The sequence below is a fragment of the Rissa tridactyla genome, chromosome 13 (assembly GCF_028500815.1).
Source record: "Rissa tridactyla isolate bRisTri1 chromosome 13, bRisTri1.patW.cur.20221130, whole genome shotgun sequence".
Classification (NCBI taxonomy): Eukaryota; Metazoa; Chordata; class Aves; order Charadriiformes; family Laridae; genus Rissa; species Rissa tridactyla.
Window position 1 is genome coordinate 3,852,731 of NC_071478.1, and position 15,731 is coordinate 3,868,461.

At 56.9% G+C, this 15,731-nt stretch overlaps 1 protein-coding gene across 1 annotated transcript in view; it reads right to left on the reverse strand.

Annotated features, from left to right (window-relative positions):
* Window positions 1-14,354, reverse strand: part of DAO (D-amino acid oxidase) — an 18,233-nt gene extending 3,879 nt beyond the window's left edge. Inside the window, exons 1-11 of the mRNA XM_054219910.1 lie at window positions 14,244-14,354; window positions 12,623-12,826; window positions 12,387-12,501; window positions 11,935-12,011; window positions 11,452-11,517; window positions 10,585-10,639; window positions 9,996-10,100; window positions 8,788-8,870; window positions 6,930-7,047; window positions 5,906-6,004; window positions 4,201-4,328 (exon numbers count right to left, since the gene is read on the reverse strand). Coding sequence (XP_054075885.1) covers window positions 4,201-4,328; window positions 5,906-6,004; window positions 6,930-7,047; window positions 8,788-8,870; window positions 9,996-10,100; window positions 10,585-10,639; window positions 11,452-11,517; window positions 11,935-12,011; window positions 12,387-12,501; window positions 12,623-12,816 — 1,040 coding nt within the window. The 5' untranslated portion in view covers window positions 12,817-12,826; window positions 14,244-14,354. The remainder of the gene's footprint in view (window positions 1-4,200; window positions 4,329-5,905; window positions 6,005-6,929; window positions 7,048-8,787; window positions 8,871-9,995; window positions 10,101-10,584; window positions 10,640-11,451; window positions 11,518-11,934; window positions 12,012-12,386; window positions 12,502-12,622; window positions 12,827-14,243) is intronic.
* Between the last annotated feature and the right edge of the window lie 1,377 nt (window positions 14,355-15,731).

Here is a 15,731-nt window from a genome sequence, read left to right on the forward strand (position 1 = left end):
AAATGCTCGTGGCTGTTCTGTGGGACTTTTAGGAAGGGTCCGTAACTTTACCGTTCTTTTGCCTTGATGTTCAGGGCTTCGAGGCGCGCGCTGCTGGGCGGACTCAGCTGGATGTGCGAGGGCTCGGCACGTGGCAGGTCTCGCTCCTCTCGTGTGCGTGTTTGATGCGGTTGGACAGGGAGAAAAGCCACAGGATTCGTGTTTGCATTTTAAGTAACCTCACAGATAACTACAGCTCAATATTTTAAAAATTATCTTAAGATCTCCAGTTGCGCTTTGCTTTTAATTCAGTGTGGGCAATACAAACCGGGCAGTTTTGCTCCTTGCCCGGGGGCGATTTCTAGCAATGCCTTTAACGCTGCAATATGTGCTTGGGGATCACAAAGGCATGTTGGGAGGAGGTGGCAGAGTGTCCGTCCGGACTTCGGGGCGGGGAGAGTTCCTTCTGTTTATTTACTCTTTAATGTAAACTTTTCTCTTTTCCATCTCTTGTTTTTATAAAATATAATTAAACGCATAACCTTGGCTGCATTCCGCTGCCCTTTAAAGATACTCTTATTTTGATGTCCAGTAATTTCCAAACAGAAGGTTGTCCCTGTCCGAGTCAAAATGACTAACGAGCTGCAAATCCTTTGCATGCCAATACAGGGTGTTCTCCTCTCGGCGCGCATTAATCTCCCTGCTCACAGCTTGTGCCGCCGCCGCCGGTCCACCGGGATGAAGAGTCTTATTTCTGGGAATGGAAACAGTTGGTAACCACGGCAGGGTTCGTATCGTGGAAGCAATACTCGGGGAGAATATTCATTCTTCTGTGTTTTCTGTGAACTTTTTGGCATCCGCAGCCGCTTCTACAGCTCATTCTCTTTTCCAAAATGCCAGAGCTGCTGTTTGCTTACAGAGGATAACTTTACTGATACTTGATGTGTTTCCAGCTTTGTTCTGTGTCACAGGCAATCGTTGTTGAGAACTCCGAGTTCATAAAATGTGCTGATGCCGGCCGCGGGAGATGGGGCTTTGTGCTTCTCGAGACAGTTGGTGCAGTAGCCGTCCTGGCGTCCCGCTGCCTCCCTCTTACCGTACCCTTCCCACAAAAGCGAACTCCAATCTCGTGACCCTTCTGTCCCGCGGGGTTTCACCTCTGCTGCCAGCAGTGTCAAACACCTTCCCTGTCGCTCTCGTCTCAAAACGCGGCCATCGGCTCAGCCACAGGAGAGCGTCCCAAACGTTTCTGTACGGGAACACGAGTTCTTAATGGGCCGGGGGCTGTTAGCAACAACATGCAGGCAACCGGGTAATTCCACACAATGGTATTTCAGGTTCATTTGTCTACTCAGAATCCGAAATGACGGCTCTTTCCTGCTGCAGGGGGAAGTGTTCCGGCAAAATGTGTGGGGAGACGTGGAATGATGGTCTACGGGGCTGTTTCTATGGAATTAGCATTTGAGACGCTCTCCATGCCATCATTAAGAAGAGAAAGCATCACACGCGAGATATTTGGTTACTACCTTTATTGTGCACGCATATTAAATCCTGGCCTTTTAGAAAATAAGCAAAATTAGACTGCAAATAAAATTACACTTCTCATCATCTCTGCTTGTTTTCTAAGCGCCTGCCTAAGACGACAGATCAGCTGCTCCTAGAGGCTTTAAGATCAGCAAGAATCGACTGCTTCTGGCAAGCTGTACGGTGAGTTGCTGCACCCCTGCTACCCAGCCTAGCTCTTCCGAAATTGGGGAAGGGGTCTGGGATTTACAGCAGTGCAAATGGGAGGAGAACGTGGTCCTTAACATCTCATATTTGGAACAAGTGAAATGGGGTGGATGCCGTTTCACTGAATGGCTTCCACTGAGGCGCTACCACAGACCGTCAGGTTTAGCATTAATCAGTGGTAAATTTTCTCCAGCTATTGTCTTCTTGGTTTTTCTGTCCTTTCCTTGATCATACGCCTTTGAATGTGGCTGCGATATATCAGGTGAGCTGCCAGATAAAGCGGGAAACCCCTTTGACAGACAGACTGGACCTGACACGGACGTGTCAGGGGCGCCTGGTTTTCCTATGTCCCCCTTGGGTTTTTAAGCACAGTGCGGAGGTGCCTTGGCCACCAGACATCAGCAGGCTCCTCACCAGACATCAGCAGGCTCTTCAACACCCCCCACACTCCGCTGCCTTCTGAGGACGGACCCTGGTCTGCCCTGACCCGTGCCATGACCCCGTAGCAGCTAACAGAGCTTGCTGTCACCTCTCCGCGGCTAGCAGAAGGCGTTTTGTACTTCCCAAGGATGTGAGGAGCACCACATCTCCTCACACACCACCTTTGTGAGGAGGCCACAACTGCAGCCAGAGGGCCTGGGCTCCCGCTCTCGCTGGTGCCTTCGACAGCGAAGTGTTGCCTTGGACTCGAGTGCCCCAGGAATGAGAATTCCCGCGCAACGCCACTTTGCCAGCACCGCAGGTGTCACAGCAGAGGCAAAGACAACCCTCTCGCACCTTTACAGAAGGAAGAGAGGCAGGAAAGGGGACCGGGCAGCAGCCGCTGAGAAATTCCGACCCTTATGGTGAGAGTAACCATCGCCGCTTTCGTAAAAGGGCAGACAATTAGCAGATGTGCTCAGCAAAGCTCGTCAGAGCTCTCTGGCTGCCAAGGGTGCGTACACTGGAGGAGCACACAATGGTCACGTCGTGTGCGGTGGAAAACGAGGTTGCGGGAAGGTCTCCCGGGGCCAGGGTAACCTCCACAGCGCTGCTGAAGATGAGACAAGTCTCGAACGCGTCCACGAGGCAGCACATCTCCTGCGCGTGGACCGTCTCCAGCAGCGCTGCCTGCGGATCGCTGCCTAAAAAGCCTTCACGAGTTTCTCTTTTCCTCGGTGAAACAAGCAGCACATCAGGAGACGGGCCCTTCGACGGGTAGCCGTTCCGGGCGCTTTTTGTGGGACTGTTTTAAATCCAGGTGCCCAGGAGGAGGTGGAGGGAGCCCAGCTGCAGCGCAGCATCTCTCATTCACTGGGTGCAGCTGCCCGGGGCATCGCAAATCAGGGCGATGAGCTATTTCTGGCGCACGGAGTGAGGGGGAGAGAGAAGCTGCATCACAGATGAGTAAGAACCAGTTGGCTTATCTGCAGAGCGGAGCGAGCCAGGCACCGCGTGCTGGGCTCGGGACAGCCTCGGGATTTGAGGCTAATGCTTCTTGCCCATTCAGTACCTTGTCTGTGGTGGTTTTTAGAGCAGGAAAAACAAGCGGCGTGGAAAAATGGGCCAAACTGTTCTCTTCAGAACAGCGCATCTAGGGGTCCCTAGCAGCGGCACTGAACGCCCCCCGAAAGTCATACCCCCCTGGGAGTCGTCCCCAACTCCTTCGGGAGGCACAACCCGCCCCGAGCCACCTCCTCTCTCAGAGCTGCTGCTCCAGGCGCGTCTCACGGCTGGAGAAAATGAGAAACCCAAGGGCCCGTGGGAGTTTTAGGGACGAGAACAGCTATTTTCCGTATGCTCTCTGCTATATATAGAGTCTGGCAAGTACACAGGGCTGGAACATGTTGCTTTTGTTGCTAAAAACATCATTTGGAAAGCCCATTTTAGGCAAGGGCTGCTGTCTCTTGCCAGATACACTAACCAGGTGCTGTATAGACCAGACCCATGCTTTGTCCTGGCATGAACGTAAGCAGGCAATTGTAACTGAAACACGTGCTTTTAGAGCGGTTGTTACTTCCCTGGGAGCTTCAGAGCTTCTTCCTACTAAGGAGCTTTTGCCTCCTGGGGGGAGCTTGCAAAGCTAATTACACGCTGGGTGTCGGAGCAGGCAGGGAAGACCTCAGGTGGCACGGGCTTGGTTTCAGATCCCGTCCCGTGGCGCAGATGAACTGCAGCACCAGGAAGATTCCAGCTGAACTCTGCCTGCCCTTTGCAGACTGATCCCCCCGGGGACAGAAGCGCACTTTGCCACAGATAATTAGTTCGTATTTTAAAGCACTTCCTTTAGGCAGGTTGGGGAAGGGCAGGGTGGGGGGAACGCAGCTGTCTGGCCAATGGCAGCCACAGAACTGGCAGCGACCTGAAAACCAGACACTACGGACGGGTGCTGGAGCGAGGGGAGGGGGGGAGTTGAGAGGCCCACACGTATCACTGTGTTATTTGCGTCTTTCTGCAGTGATTTCTAAGCTACTGCTGTCACGATAATCCCCGGGCGAGCAGGCGACTCACAAGCGGGGCTGCGGCGGGCTGGCCAGCTTCTTCTCCTGGAGGATGCTCCCGAAGAGCCGGGCTGCTGCCATGGCACAGCCCCAGTGGATGGTGATCCCGAACCCGCCGTGGCCATAGTTGTGTATCACCTGGGGGAGAAGAGAAGGGATCAGTGCTGGGAAAGCTGCGCTGGAGCTCTCTGGGGTTAAAGGCAGCAAGGGGCCACGACGGTGGCTGGGAATGTCCTCGGTGTCTTTGGATTGACCGCTCGATCTGGGAGCTCCCACTGCGCTTCCCACTGCTCCTTCCCTCCCTCCAAAAGCCGCTGCAGAGGCAGGAGGAATTCTGGGTGGTTCAGGGGGGCCGCGGAACATCCTCTGCAGCTGCTCCGGCCCTGGGGAAAGGCAGCAGCGGGGCCGCAGCCGTGGTCCTCGGAGCAGAACACGTCCCATCCCACCTCGAGTTCGCTCCTGCCAAGGTAAATCGCTGTGCTTCAGCAGGAGCCCTGGCCCACGGCCGGGATCGATAGCTACACCTCTCCCGTGCCAGGGCAGCGCAGGTACCGTGCGCTGATAAAGGAACAGAGCGAGCCACAAATTCATTCAAATACAGCACCGCTTTGAACCATGCTCCGGGCTTTGCCTGAGTACACCGATTTCTTTCCAAGATTCTCCAGCTAAAAATTGAATATATTCTCATTCCATTTAATTACATTTTGCAGTCGCCATCCCCTTTGGAGCTTTAATCTCCTCTTCTAAGCTATAGACATATACACGCGATCAAACGGAGGATTCCCTCTGCAGGGCTGCTGTGGAGCGCTCGGGCAGCAGCGCCAAGGACTGACGTGGTCCTGCGTGAGAGGGTGCTGAGCTGAGGGTCCAAGAACAGGTGGCACGCTGACACTCGTGCCATCCCTGTCTCCTTTCTCTTAAAAGCTATATTAGCAGTGCAAGGCAATTTAAAGAGCCATCGCCCTGGGGCAGTTTTACACTCGGCATCCAGCTTCACCTACACAGAGGCAGCTGAATTTTTCCGAGCCCCAGGGCAGGTCCGGCCCCACAGCGGCCCTCGGTGCCTTCCCTGCGTTTCATTCCGTGCTGCTGCTGAGCTTTGAATGGGAAGAAACCTCGAGAAGTCCAGGCTTTGGCACCAACAACCTGGCGTCAGTGCTGGAGGCCATGAGCATTTTACTAAAAAAATGCATATTGGGTTTTATTAAAGGGAGACACGACGTTCGCGCGCACAAGGGCTGTACGTTTACGGGCTCCCAGCAGAAAACTGCGCCGCTTTAAATGCTGACACCGAAACATGGTTCACAAGTGCCTCCTGTGATTCTGGGAGCAGCAGAGCCCGTGAGGTTTGCTGCCTCGAAGTTTTTCTCCCGTATGGGTTTTTTGGTGTCTGTTAAGGACTAAGCTCCAGCTGCAGGTTTTCCTTTGGCAGGAGCGCTCCCGACCCAATCTCCCCATAAAATCCAACAGAACTCAATGTCTTTGACACTGATCTCCGATGCTGGGCTGAAACTGGCTCAAAGATTGGCCCGTTATTAGAGGGGAGACAGAGGGAGGACTGACAAATGCGGGGCCGCGCGGCTGCGGGCTGAAGAGCACCAGCGTCAGCTGGATGTCGGTGCCGCACTGCCAGGGTCGCAGCGACTGATGCGCAAGTAGCGCGGTGGTTAACGGCCCTGTGGGTTAACGGCACATCTCGGGGCTGCGCGCGGTACCTCGGCCTGGAAATGCCCGTGGCGGAGGGTCTCCCGCTCCAAGCGAACCCGGGGACGCGCTGGTCTCAAGCCGCTCCACTCCTGTACGATCTTTGCTTCCTGAAAGGAAAAAGCCCATCAGCGCCCGCACAGCATCTCCCCGGGTTACGGCAGCCAAACGTCACGGCACCAAGTGTCCCGTCCGATGAGGGCTCTTACGGTGAGCGGGGAGGACCCCCTCATCCCTGCGGCTGCACCGCCTCCTGTGATGCTCCAAAGGGGCAACTGGGCGGAACAATTCGGGATCACATCCCGTGCATGGGCAGCCTGCAGCGGAGCCAGGGAGGCAAACCACTGCGCCGAAGCCCCGCGCTGCCTTTCCTGCTGACGTGGGGCGCAACGGCAGCGCCAGGAGCCGACACAAACCAGCCTCACCACTCACCGGCCTCTCAGCAGTGCCGAAAGGCCAGGGGGGGGACACACACCATGACCAAAGGGCTGGGACCTCCCAAAGCTTTTGTTGTCGTTCTTCACCAGCTTTTTGAGTAATTTTTCCTTACAAACCTCGTCACAAAAGCAACGCCAACCCCAGACCCGGCCTGGCGACCAGCCAGGTGTACGGAGCCCGAGGTGGTTTGTAGAGTGGGGCTGATGGTTGGACTTGATGATCCCAAGGGTCTTTTCCAACCTACATGACTCTATGATTCTATGATTCCACGGGCAGGACGAGCACTGACAAACGCCGAGCCGTGCCACCGCCCCGTGTGTTACCCTCTTATCGAGTGCTGCGTGCTGCCCGGGGTTACTCTACGTGCACAATTCACCCGTCAACAGCGTGTTTCTTGGCGCGGTGGCTTTCGCTGCATAAGCAATGGTCGCTTTGCAGCTCTGCTGGCCTGCTGAAGGCACCATATAAAGGTTCAGATTTTGTGGTTTGTCCTCAGCCTCAGCTGCGCCGGAGCACCCAGGCTCTCCGTGTCCCCTCCCTCCCCACGGGTGCCTCGTCCCGCAGCCCAGCGGTGGGCATTCCTTTGGGATCACCCACCCGGAGAGCGGGGAGCAGCCTGCAGCAGTTCTCCCAGATGGTTTTGTGATCCTGGGCGCTGTTTTCTTCGCTCCAGTTGCCGTGCTGATAGATGCCTCCCAAGACCGTGAACTCACTCCTGCACCAAAAACCAAAGGAGAGAAATGACGGGGAGTGTCCCCAGCCGTCCCTTGCTGGGCCACCACGTGGAGGGACTCTGAGCGTGAGTGATGTATGGATCCTGCTGTGGATCCTGCTATGGAACCTGCTACGGATCCTGCTACGGATCCTGCTACACCCTGAGCCTGCAACATATTCCTGCTGGAGAAACTGGAGAAACATATTCCTGCTGGAAGGGATGGGATGCCTGCAGTGGAGAACACAAAGAAACAGATTTCTTTTGCTGCCGCTCCAAAACTCCCGCGGATTAACAAAGGACGAGAGACAGGGTAAGGCTGGGGGGCGCTGGGGGTGTCTGTACCTGCTGGACCCTTCCAAAACCTTGCATGAGCCCTGGGAAGCACAAAGACAAAAGGGCTGGATGCCAGGGGCGTGCGGGGGGGGCGAGTCCCCGGGGCTGAGCAATCCAGCGTGGAAGAGTGACCTCCATGCGGGAATGCTGGACCCGGCTGCTTCCCTCGGGAGCCAGCCCGCTGCCCGGCTGTGACAGCTCAAGCTAAAATAAACACGGGGAGAGAAATTCATACAGAGCTGGGACCGCGATCAGAAATCGCTCGGAATACTTTGCCTGGGGGCTGTGAGCATGCAAAGTTCCTATTTACGTAACGGCTTATTGCCTAACCCCGAAATATTAGCACGATAGGAAGTGCCAGAAATGCAGCATTCAAGTTACAGCTTAAAAAAGCCTCTCCGTTGCCAAAGCAGGGTAGATGGCCGCTCTCAGGAGGAAACAGAGGCGGGATGAACAGCAGACATGTATTTATTTTATCCTGTAATTTAGCTCCCTGGGTACACGCATACGCTGCCGTCTCAAACAGATCCCGACTCCCCAAAGAAAGCTGCTGGTGGGAAGCAGGTGGAAAGTGCAAGGGAAACGCTGGAAGCTGGGCTCTGCCGGGGCACAGCCACTGCCGCTTGCTGAGCTCGGGAGATGGTGCTTTTGGGGCCAGGATCTTGTTTCAGCCCATCGCACCCCTATGGGGACACAGAAATAAGGTTTTCCCCTGGGTCTCCTCCTCGGGAGGTGGCCGGGAGCCCTGTGTGGGTGCTAAACCGAACGGGATGCTCTCAGGAGATGCCTCACCAGCAGCCACCGGCACAGCTCAGGGTAACAGTGTAGGGAAGGCTGAGCTTTTTAGGGTAGGCTTTTATTATAGTAAAAAGGATTCCTGCCACTGGTTTTAACGGGAACACGAATCAGAAGAGCCTTTCCCCACAATGAGCTGCTGTACAGCAGTTTCGTCAACACCGTTGACGAGAGAACTGGGTAAAAACGTGAAAATAAAATATGTCTCCCAAAATGCTTGCCCCGCTGTCAGTGCTTGGCTCTTTTGAGGACCTGGCCAGGACTGGCATTTTGCTTTGGTGGGATTTGCTCCTTGGAAAAGGACAGGACCAGGGACACCAAAGCCCTGTGGTGCTGCCTGATCCGAGATCCCAGGATCCCAGGACCAGCTTGGACCCTCCCTGTGTCCGAGTGCCGAGCCGGGGTCACTCTCTGTGCTGACCGTAGGAGCTTTGCCTGCCCACATCCTTCTGCTCTCCTCCCACGCAGCAAATAAAAGTGCCATCGGGCCGGGTACCAGCCCCAGCCGGGGCTGCTGCAGGGCAGATGTCAGCCTGAGCTGGGGCTTTGGGAGCGCTGGCAGCAGAGCGTCCCTAACGCCAGCCGGACCCTGCCTCGCCCCCTGTCACCTACCCGGGTATGACGTACGGCGAGTTGTAGATACCGGATTTGATGTCGTGAGTGATGATGAAATGCTTCACCCACGGGGCCAGGACCTGGGAGACGAAGGGGAGAGGGTCAGGGAGAGCCGGAGACTGGGGTCCCTGGCTCGGGGGGCAGCGGGAGGGACGTGGGCAGCTCGGCGAGTGTGGCCACTGGGGTCTGCACGTGATGCCCTCCCTTCTGCTCAGGCTCTATGTACAGCCGGGGCTGGTTTCCCTGCACTGCCGTGGGAAGAGAGGGAGAGGGGAGGGCAGGTAGGCAAGCGGAGAAGCTTCCTACCTGGCGTGAGTCTCTGTTTCCCCAAATAACCATAGAATCATGGAATGGTTCAGGTTGGAAGAGACCTTAAAGATCATCCCGTTCCACCCCCTGCCCTCGGCAGGGACACCTCCCACCAGCCCAGGTTGCTCCAAGCCCCGTCCAACCTGGCCTTGAACCCCTCCAGGGATGGGGCAGCCACAGCTTCTCTGGGCAACCTGGGCCAGGGGCTCACCGCCCTCACAGCCAAGAATTTCTTCCTAATATCCAACCTATATCTCCCCTCTTCCAGTTTGAAACCATTAACCCTCGTCCTATCATTACACTCTCTGATCCAGAGTCCCCCCCAGCTTTCCCGGAGCCCCTTTAGGTACTGGAAGGCCGCTCTGAGGTCTCCCCGGAGCCTTCTCTTCTCCAGGCTGAACCCCCCCAGCTCTCTCAGCCTGTCCTCACAGCAGAGGGGCTCCAGCCCTCGGATCATCTTCGTGGCCCTCCTCTGGCCCCGCTCCAACAGCTCCGTGTCCTTCTTGTGCTGAGGACTCCAGAGCTGGACGCAGTACTCCAGGTGGGGTCTCACGAGAGTGGAGTAGAGGGGGAGAATCAGCTCCCTCCACCTGCTGGCAATACCTCTTTTGATGCAGCCCAGGACGCGGTTGGCAGGGACACCTCCCACTGGACCAGGTTGCTCAAAGCCCCATCCAACCTGGCCTGACCATCCCCACGGCTGAACAAAGAACAGGATCCAGGCTTTTTGCTCTGGCCTCCACACACATGACCAACAGTTGCTGGGAATCAGGACCTGATCCCAGCGTGGATCCAGCCCACAAACCCATGATTTGCCCTGGAGGGCACAGCTACGTGGTTAACAAAGGACTCCTCCTGAAAAAAGAGGGAGGGCACAAGCCCCGCACCCCCCTCACCTTTATGACCTGTCCACGGCCAGGCTGTAGCTCCGGGTCGGGCTGCAGCTCCCCCGCACGCATCCCGGTGCAGTTTATCACCACATCCACGCCCTGAGCAAACATCTAAGGAGAGAGAGAGGCGGCGCGGTGAGCCGCGCACACAGCCATGCTGCCCACGGCGGGCACGAGATTCCTGCAGCGAAGCCCAGCCAAGAACTTGGTCCAACAGTCTGGTAACGAATAAAGCATAAGGGCCGGATCCAGGGCATCGCTTCCCCGGCACGGCTCCCGCAGGGACCCCATGTGTGCAGGCAAGGAGAATGTTTGCAGTTTAAGGGGAAGCCGTACTGCCCACGCTTGGCTGCATCTTCACTCAGCAACCGGCCAAATGTGCTACCCCAACCCCTCTCAGCCACCTCCTGATGCCCAAGAGCCTTTCTCTTTCCTGGTGGAATTTTTTTCCCAGATCTTGGCATGCTCTTGCTGCTGTCCCCTGTCCTGGCTGTGCCAAGGAAGATGCCGGAGCAGCAGGTGCCCGCTGCAGGCTGCTTCTCCACGCCGGGACGGGGCCGTGCCCGCTCTGCCCCGGCTCCACATCACCACTCACCTCCTGGAAAGATTCAACCTTTTTATGGAAAAACTTCACTCCTCTCTGCATTAACCTGGGAAGAAGAACAAGTTCATTCATTACCAGGAAATTAAAAGCAAATGTACTGTTCAAATTAGCGCTTGTCATTGACACCCAGAATAAATACGGCTTGTTGCTCCTTGTAATAAACACCCGTGGTCTTCTTGGTGGTTCCTAACGGTCTCGCGTCATTAGCTCATTTCCCTAATGGCCCAGAGCTACCGAGGGTGACCAGCCCTGCTCAGCCCGGCATCGGAGCTTTCTGCTGCGGACAGGGCACCCGCCCCTCGTTAGAAACGACAAGAGCAGAACCAAGCCCCAGATACTCCCATGGCTAAAAGTGCTCAGACGCAGCTCTAAGTATCCCATTACTTTTATTTTTGTTGCACAAAAAGACACTCCTGGGCTAACTATGACAGTGGGGAGCCTGTTACTCCACTGCGGCAACAAGCAGGAATTCCAGACCCCTTTCCCAACTTCCCAGGGATGCATCCCTGTCTCCTCTCTCCTTTGGCGCGTCCTGCCATGCCCTCGCACCGGCCCTGCTGCGGGGCACGGGGTGAGGGCTGCTGAGAGCCGGGGAGGATGCTCAGGTCCCCTGTGGGTGCTGGCACGTGCAAGCCACCACCGTCAGCAGGGCGGAGGTGCCGCAGGACACGGGGCGGCCACCTAAAATCCGCGCTGCCTGGACTCAGCCACCAACTCGTCGTTAGGGAAGGATCCGGGGCAACACCTGATGTGCAGGATGAAAATCCACACCTGCCTCCCATGAGAAATCGGGGGCAGCGGCAGGGCTCCCACACCGGCACAGCCCCAGCCCCGGCACCGGGGCAGCCCCGCACTCACCTGTTGGTGAGCCACGGCAGGTAGCTCCTGCACTCCAGCATCAGCGCCGTGTTGAACCAGCCGTAGCTGAAACCAGACAAGGAGAGGACGCCGTTAAGGACCCGCAGCAGCTTTACATGAGCAGCCACCTCCTGCCCCGGCGCTCCCAACGGCCACTGTACCTCCGGGACCCCAATTCTCCCTTGCACAACAAGTGCATGACTTTTTCCCTCTTGTTTACAGCATAAAACATTTTCTGCTGATTTCCTTCCCCCTAGTTTGACAATATCTGGTGAAGTAAGGGCGGCGCTGGAATGGTTTATATGCCGGGCTGATGCTTTTTTTGTTTGTTTGGGGTGTTTCCTACTTATTTTAAGGGAAGCGGTTGAAACGTAGCAAGGCCACTTCTGCACTCGCAGTTTCTCATCCTCGCTGGATGAGACCATCCAGCCATACCTGGGGAAAGCACATCAGTGACTCTCCAGAAAACAGACTGAAAAATACCTGTAACCAGGGAAGAGTTCAAGCTCTTTTGGTGTTAAGTTCCTGAATCCCAGGGCAATGTTCTTCCAAGATGGGTCCTGCAAGAGGGAAAAAGGTCTGAGCTCGTTAATGGACCCAAATGGCCATGCCACCATGGGACAGGAGGTGCAGGGGACAGACATCCTCGCCACACAGCCCATCCCGAAGGAGCGGGCAGGCGTGTGGCTGCAGCACAGCCCGGCCGGCGACGCTCTGCCGGCTCCCACCCTCGGAGGGCTCAGCCCTTCACTCCATACCAACATCGCACCGGGGGCACAGAAAACACCGAGTCCCAGGGCAAACTGTCACAAGACAAACTTGGAAGGATTTAGAAACATTCAGAACATCGGCTGGGAAGAAGTACAACCCTGCCCGCCCCCAGGCAGCCTCCGAGCTGGAGCCCTTCCCAGCCCTGGCTGTGACTTGCTCCTTACCGGCACCGGCTGCGTAAACAGGTTGTAGCCAGAAATGAGGAAAAGTCCCATTTCCTTCGCTGCCGCTGAGCCCAGGTGCCCCAGGAGGTAATCGAACGTCTCTTTATTCCAGAGCCTGTGATGAAAACAGGGGAGCGGTGGCTCTGCCAGCCCCATGGAGCTGTGCCCAATGGGGACACAGCACTAGCCACCTCCTCCTCCTCCTCCTCATCATCATCACCCTCATCCTCACTTACGTCTCCTGCAGGTTGCCGTGGTCGCTCAGGTAGGGTTGCCACAAGCCGGCCGCCCCGTCGCTGGTGGTGTGGGGCGTGTAACGGTCTGCATAGACCTCCATCTCCAGGGAGGGCACCAGGCCGTGGTACTGCTCGTGGATGCACAGGGCGGTGGAGAGGCCGATCACCCCGGCCCCGATGATGGCCACACGCATGGCTCCGGCTCTTTGCAGGGGAGAGAAGGACAGTGCCGGGGCTGGGGAGCTGCTCGGAGAAGCTGGGGGTTCCCGAGAGGGAGGGCGCAGGTTCCCGCAGGACCTGACCCAGCCTTGGCTCTGCTGCTGGAGCGGAGCTGGGCTGCAGGGATGGGGCTGAGCTGCCGCTTGGTGCATTTTGTGTGCATTTCTCAGTAAAGCCTCCAAAGTCCCCTTCAACACCTGCCCTGTGCTGACCAGGCACTGAAAGCGTGGATGGGAAGGATGTAGCTTGCCATGAAGGCAGGGCAACATTTCTCCATTGCTTGCAGCTCTTGTGCTCAGGGCGGCATCCCTGGCTCTACCCTTGGCCGTGCTGTAGCCGCTGGCGAGCAGGAATGCTGTGGCTCAGCTGCCCATGGCCACGCTCCTCTGCCCGGCAGAAAGAGCCGTGGCTGCTTCGTGCCCTGCAGCAGCGCCGGGCAGAGTGGCACAGACATCGGCTCCGCCATCAGCGCCCTCCTCTCTCCCTTCCAGCAACCAGCGCGCCGAGGGTGAGCAGCTGGGGAGAGGTGGGTGTACCCACCCACTTGGAGCATCTCCCACGGGATGGCATGAGCCCTCCCTGCCCAGTGTCCCAGCCCCGCTGTGGGGTGCTCCAAATTCTTCCAAGCCCTTGGCACGGGCTGGAGACAAAAGATGTGAGCACAGATAAAGGAAATGGGAAATGGCGGGTGTTTTCCAGCGAGTAATGCCAGATGTGATAAATACAAGGACGGCTCCTCACGCTGCCGTTGCCCTTGGGACTGCCTGCACGTGAGGGCGACTGTGCCACCACCCCAAACCCCCCCCAGCACCGGCTGGGAGAACCACTATATGTGAACGCCAGCTGCAAAGAGGGTCTGCAGCCCCCCTCCGTCCCCTGACTCTTCCCTCTTGACGGAGCTTTCCTGCCTTGCAGCCTGGAAAAAGCCCCATGGTCACCATCTGGGCAGAGAGCGGACAAGGACCAATTTGGGGAAGGGCTGTGGGTACAACCCTGTGGATCACTTCATCCTGGGTGCTCAGCTGCCAGTGTGTGGGGAGGGGGATGGACACCCCCATCACGCCAGACCTAGTTCTGGGCAGCATAAGTAAATTCTAGCCCACGGTTTTATTTGGATAAGGTGAAGTGCAGCATCTCCGCTGTGAAAAGCAGCCCACGGGGGGAGTGACATTTGCGGGGATGGAGGGATGAGTCATCGGGATGGCGAAGCACGGATGGCAGCGGGAGAGCCACACTGCTTCCCATCTGCTGTGGTTTTATAACCCACGGCCGGCAAGAACTGGGGCTGCCTCCTCTACCTGCAGCCGCAGGGACGCGCCTGGGCTGCCCCTGCAGCACCAGCCAGGGAGGTATCTGCCTCGCTGCTCAATAAATAACAGAAAGATGTTTTTCACCAGCTTACCTGCAGAATGCGTGGTCCTCGGGGCAGCCGCTGCGGTTTTCAGAGACTTCGACAGAGCCACCCTCACAGGGCAGCTTGTTTACAGCCCAGCGAACTGCCCGCAGTGCAAGGTCTAAGTGCCAAGGGCAGCGGGATGACAGCCCGCCCCTGGGCAATGGGGCCAAAGTCTGTGCTCCAGCCCCGGGGAGGTGGAGCTCCCCATGCCGGACCCTGCACACGGCTGGCAGCCGGCCCCGGAGTCGCGCCTCTGAAAGGAAAACGGGGGCACCACGGTCCGTGGCAAAACGCCATCATCGACACGTGTCACCATGGTGACTGTTGGCTGCCCCAATGACAGGTTCTGGACAATGGGGACACGGGGATGGGACTCCCCAACCACCCTATTCCTGCAGGATCTGGGAAAATTGGTTACTTCGGTGTTGATTTTTGTGTGGTATGAGAGAAACAGCATTGCCTGCCTCCTGATAGACTTCAGGAGCTGTGCCACCCAGCTTCCCCCTCTCTGGTGTCAGATGCCTTCATTTGTCATTTCTAAGCTGCCTCTCCCTTCACAAAACCCACAACTTTGGGTTCTGGGCTGAAAAATCAGGTTTCTGTCAGTGTGGATACCATTACCAGAAGCAGAGGCAGCCCTGGAAGCACAGGTCGTGCTTGGGCAGAGCCACTACAATTTGGGATTTTACTGTGCCTAGGGCTTTTATAAGGGAGGTAATGAGGATAAAAGAAAAAACGGGAACTAATCTCACACACAGTCAAGTTGCAGACACGTCTCTGAGTCCTGGGCCCGGGGTTTCGGCCACGCAAGCACGACCCACCGCAAGCAACAGGAATTCGGTCCCACAAAAGGCACAGACTGCCCTGAGCAGAAGGATGCTTTACCCGGAGAGGTCAACGGGGACGGCCTGGGAGGGTATAAGGCTTTATAGGGCTTAAGCACATGGTACCTTCAGGGCTTTTGGTATTTAGGTAGGCCTTTAATTGCTTTGCCACCATTTGCACACATTTCCAACCCTGAGCATCATTTCGGAGGCTGCCATCCTGCCCTCGGCAGGAACAGCAGCACCAGTGAGCGACCAACCCCATCCACTGCCGGCTCCCCAGGGTAGCAGCCAGCGATGCCACGGCTCGGGATGCGGCTCGGGATGCCGTGAAGGAGGAGGCTCGACCGCCGCGTGTGTTGCCCCATGGTCGCATCCTCCCAGGGATGCTCCCAGGAGAATCCCCCTGGGGCAGATGTTGTCCAAGACCTGGGCATCCAGCCCCACGGACCCCAGGGTGCTTTTGCACAGCTCCCCTTTGCAGCGTGGCAGGGGGAGAGGCAGCCACCCAACGGCCTGAATTATTAAGGGCTTTACATACAATCAGCAAAGCCTCTTACACTAATTACCCCATTACTCGTCTGCCTCTTGCTTTCGGCACCACTGACCCCTCGCACTTTCTTTGGTCGGGTTTGAAGGATGCTCCTGGCTGCTGCACCCGGCGGGTGCT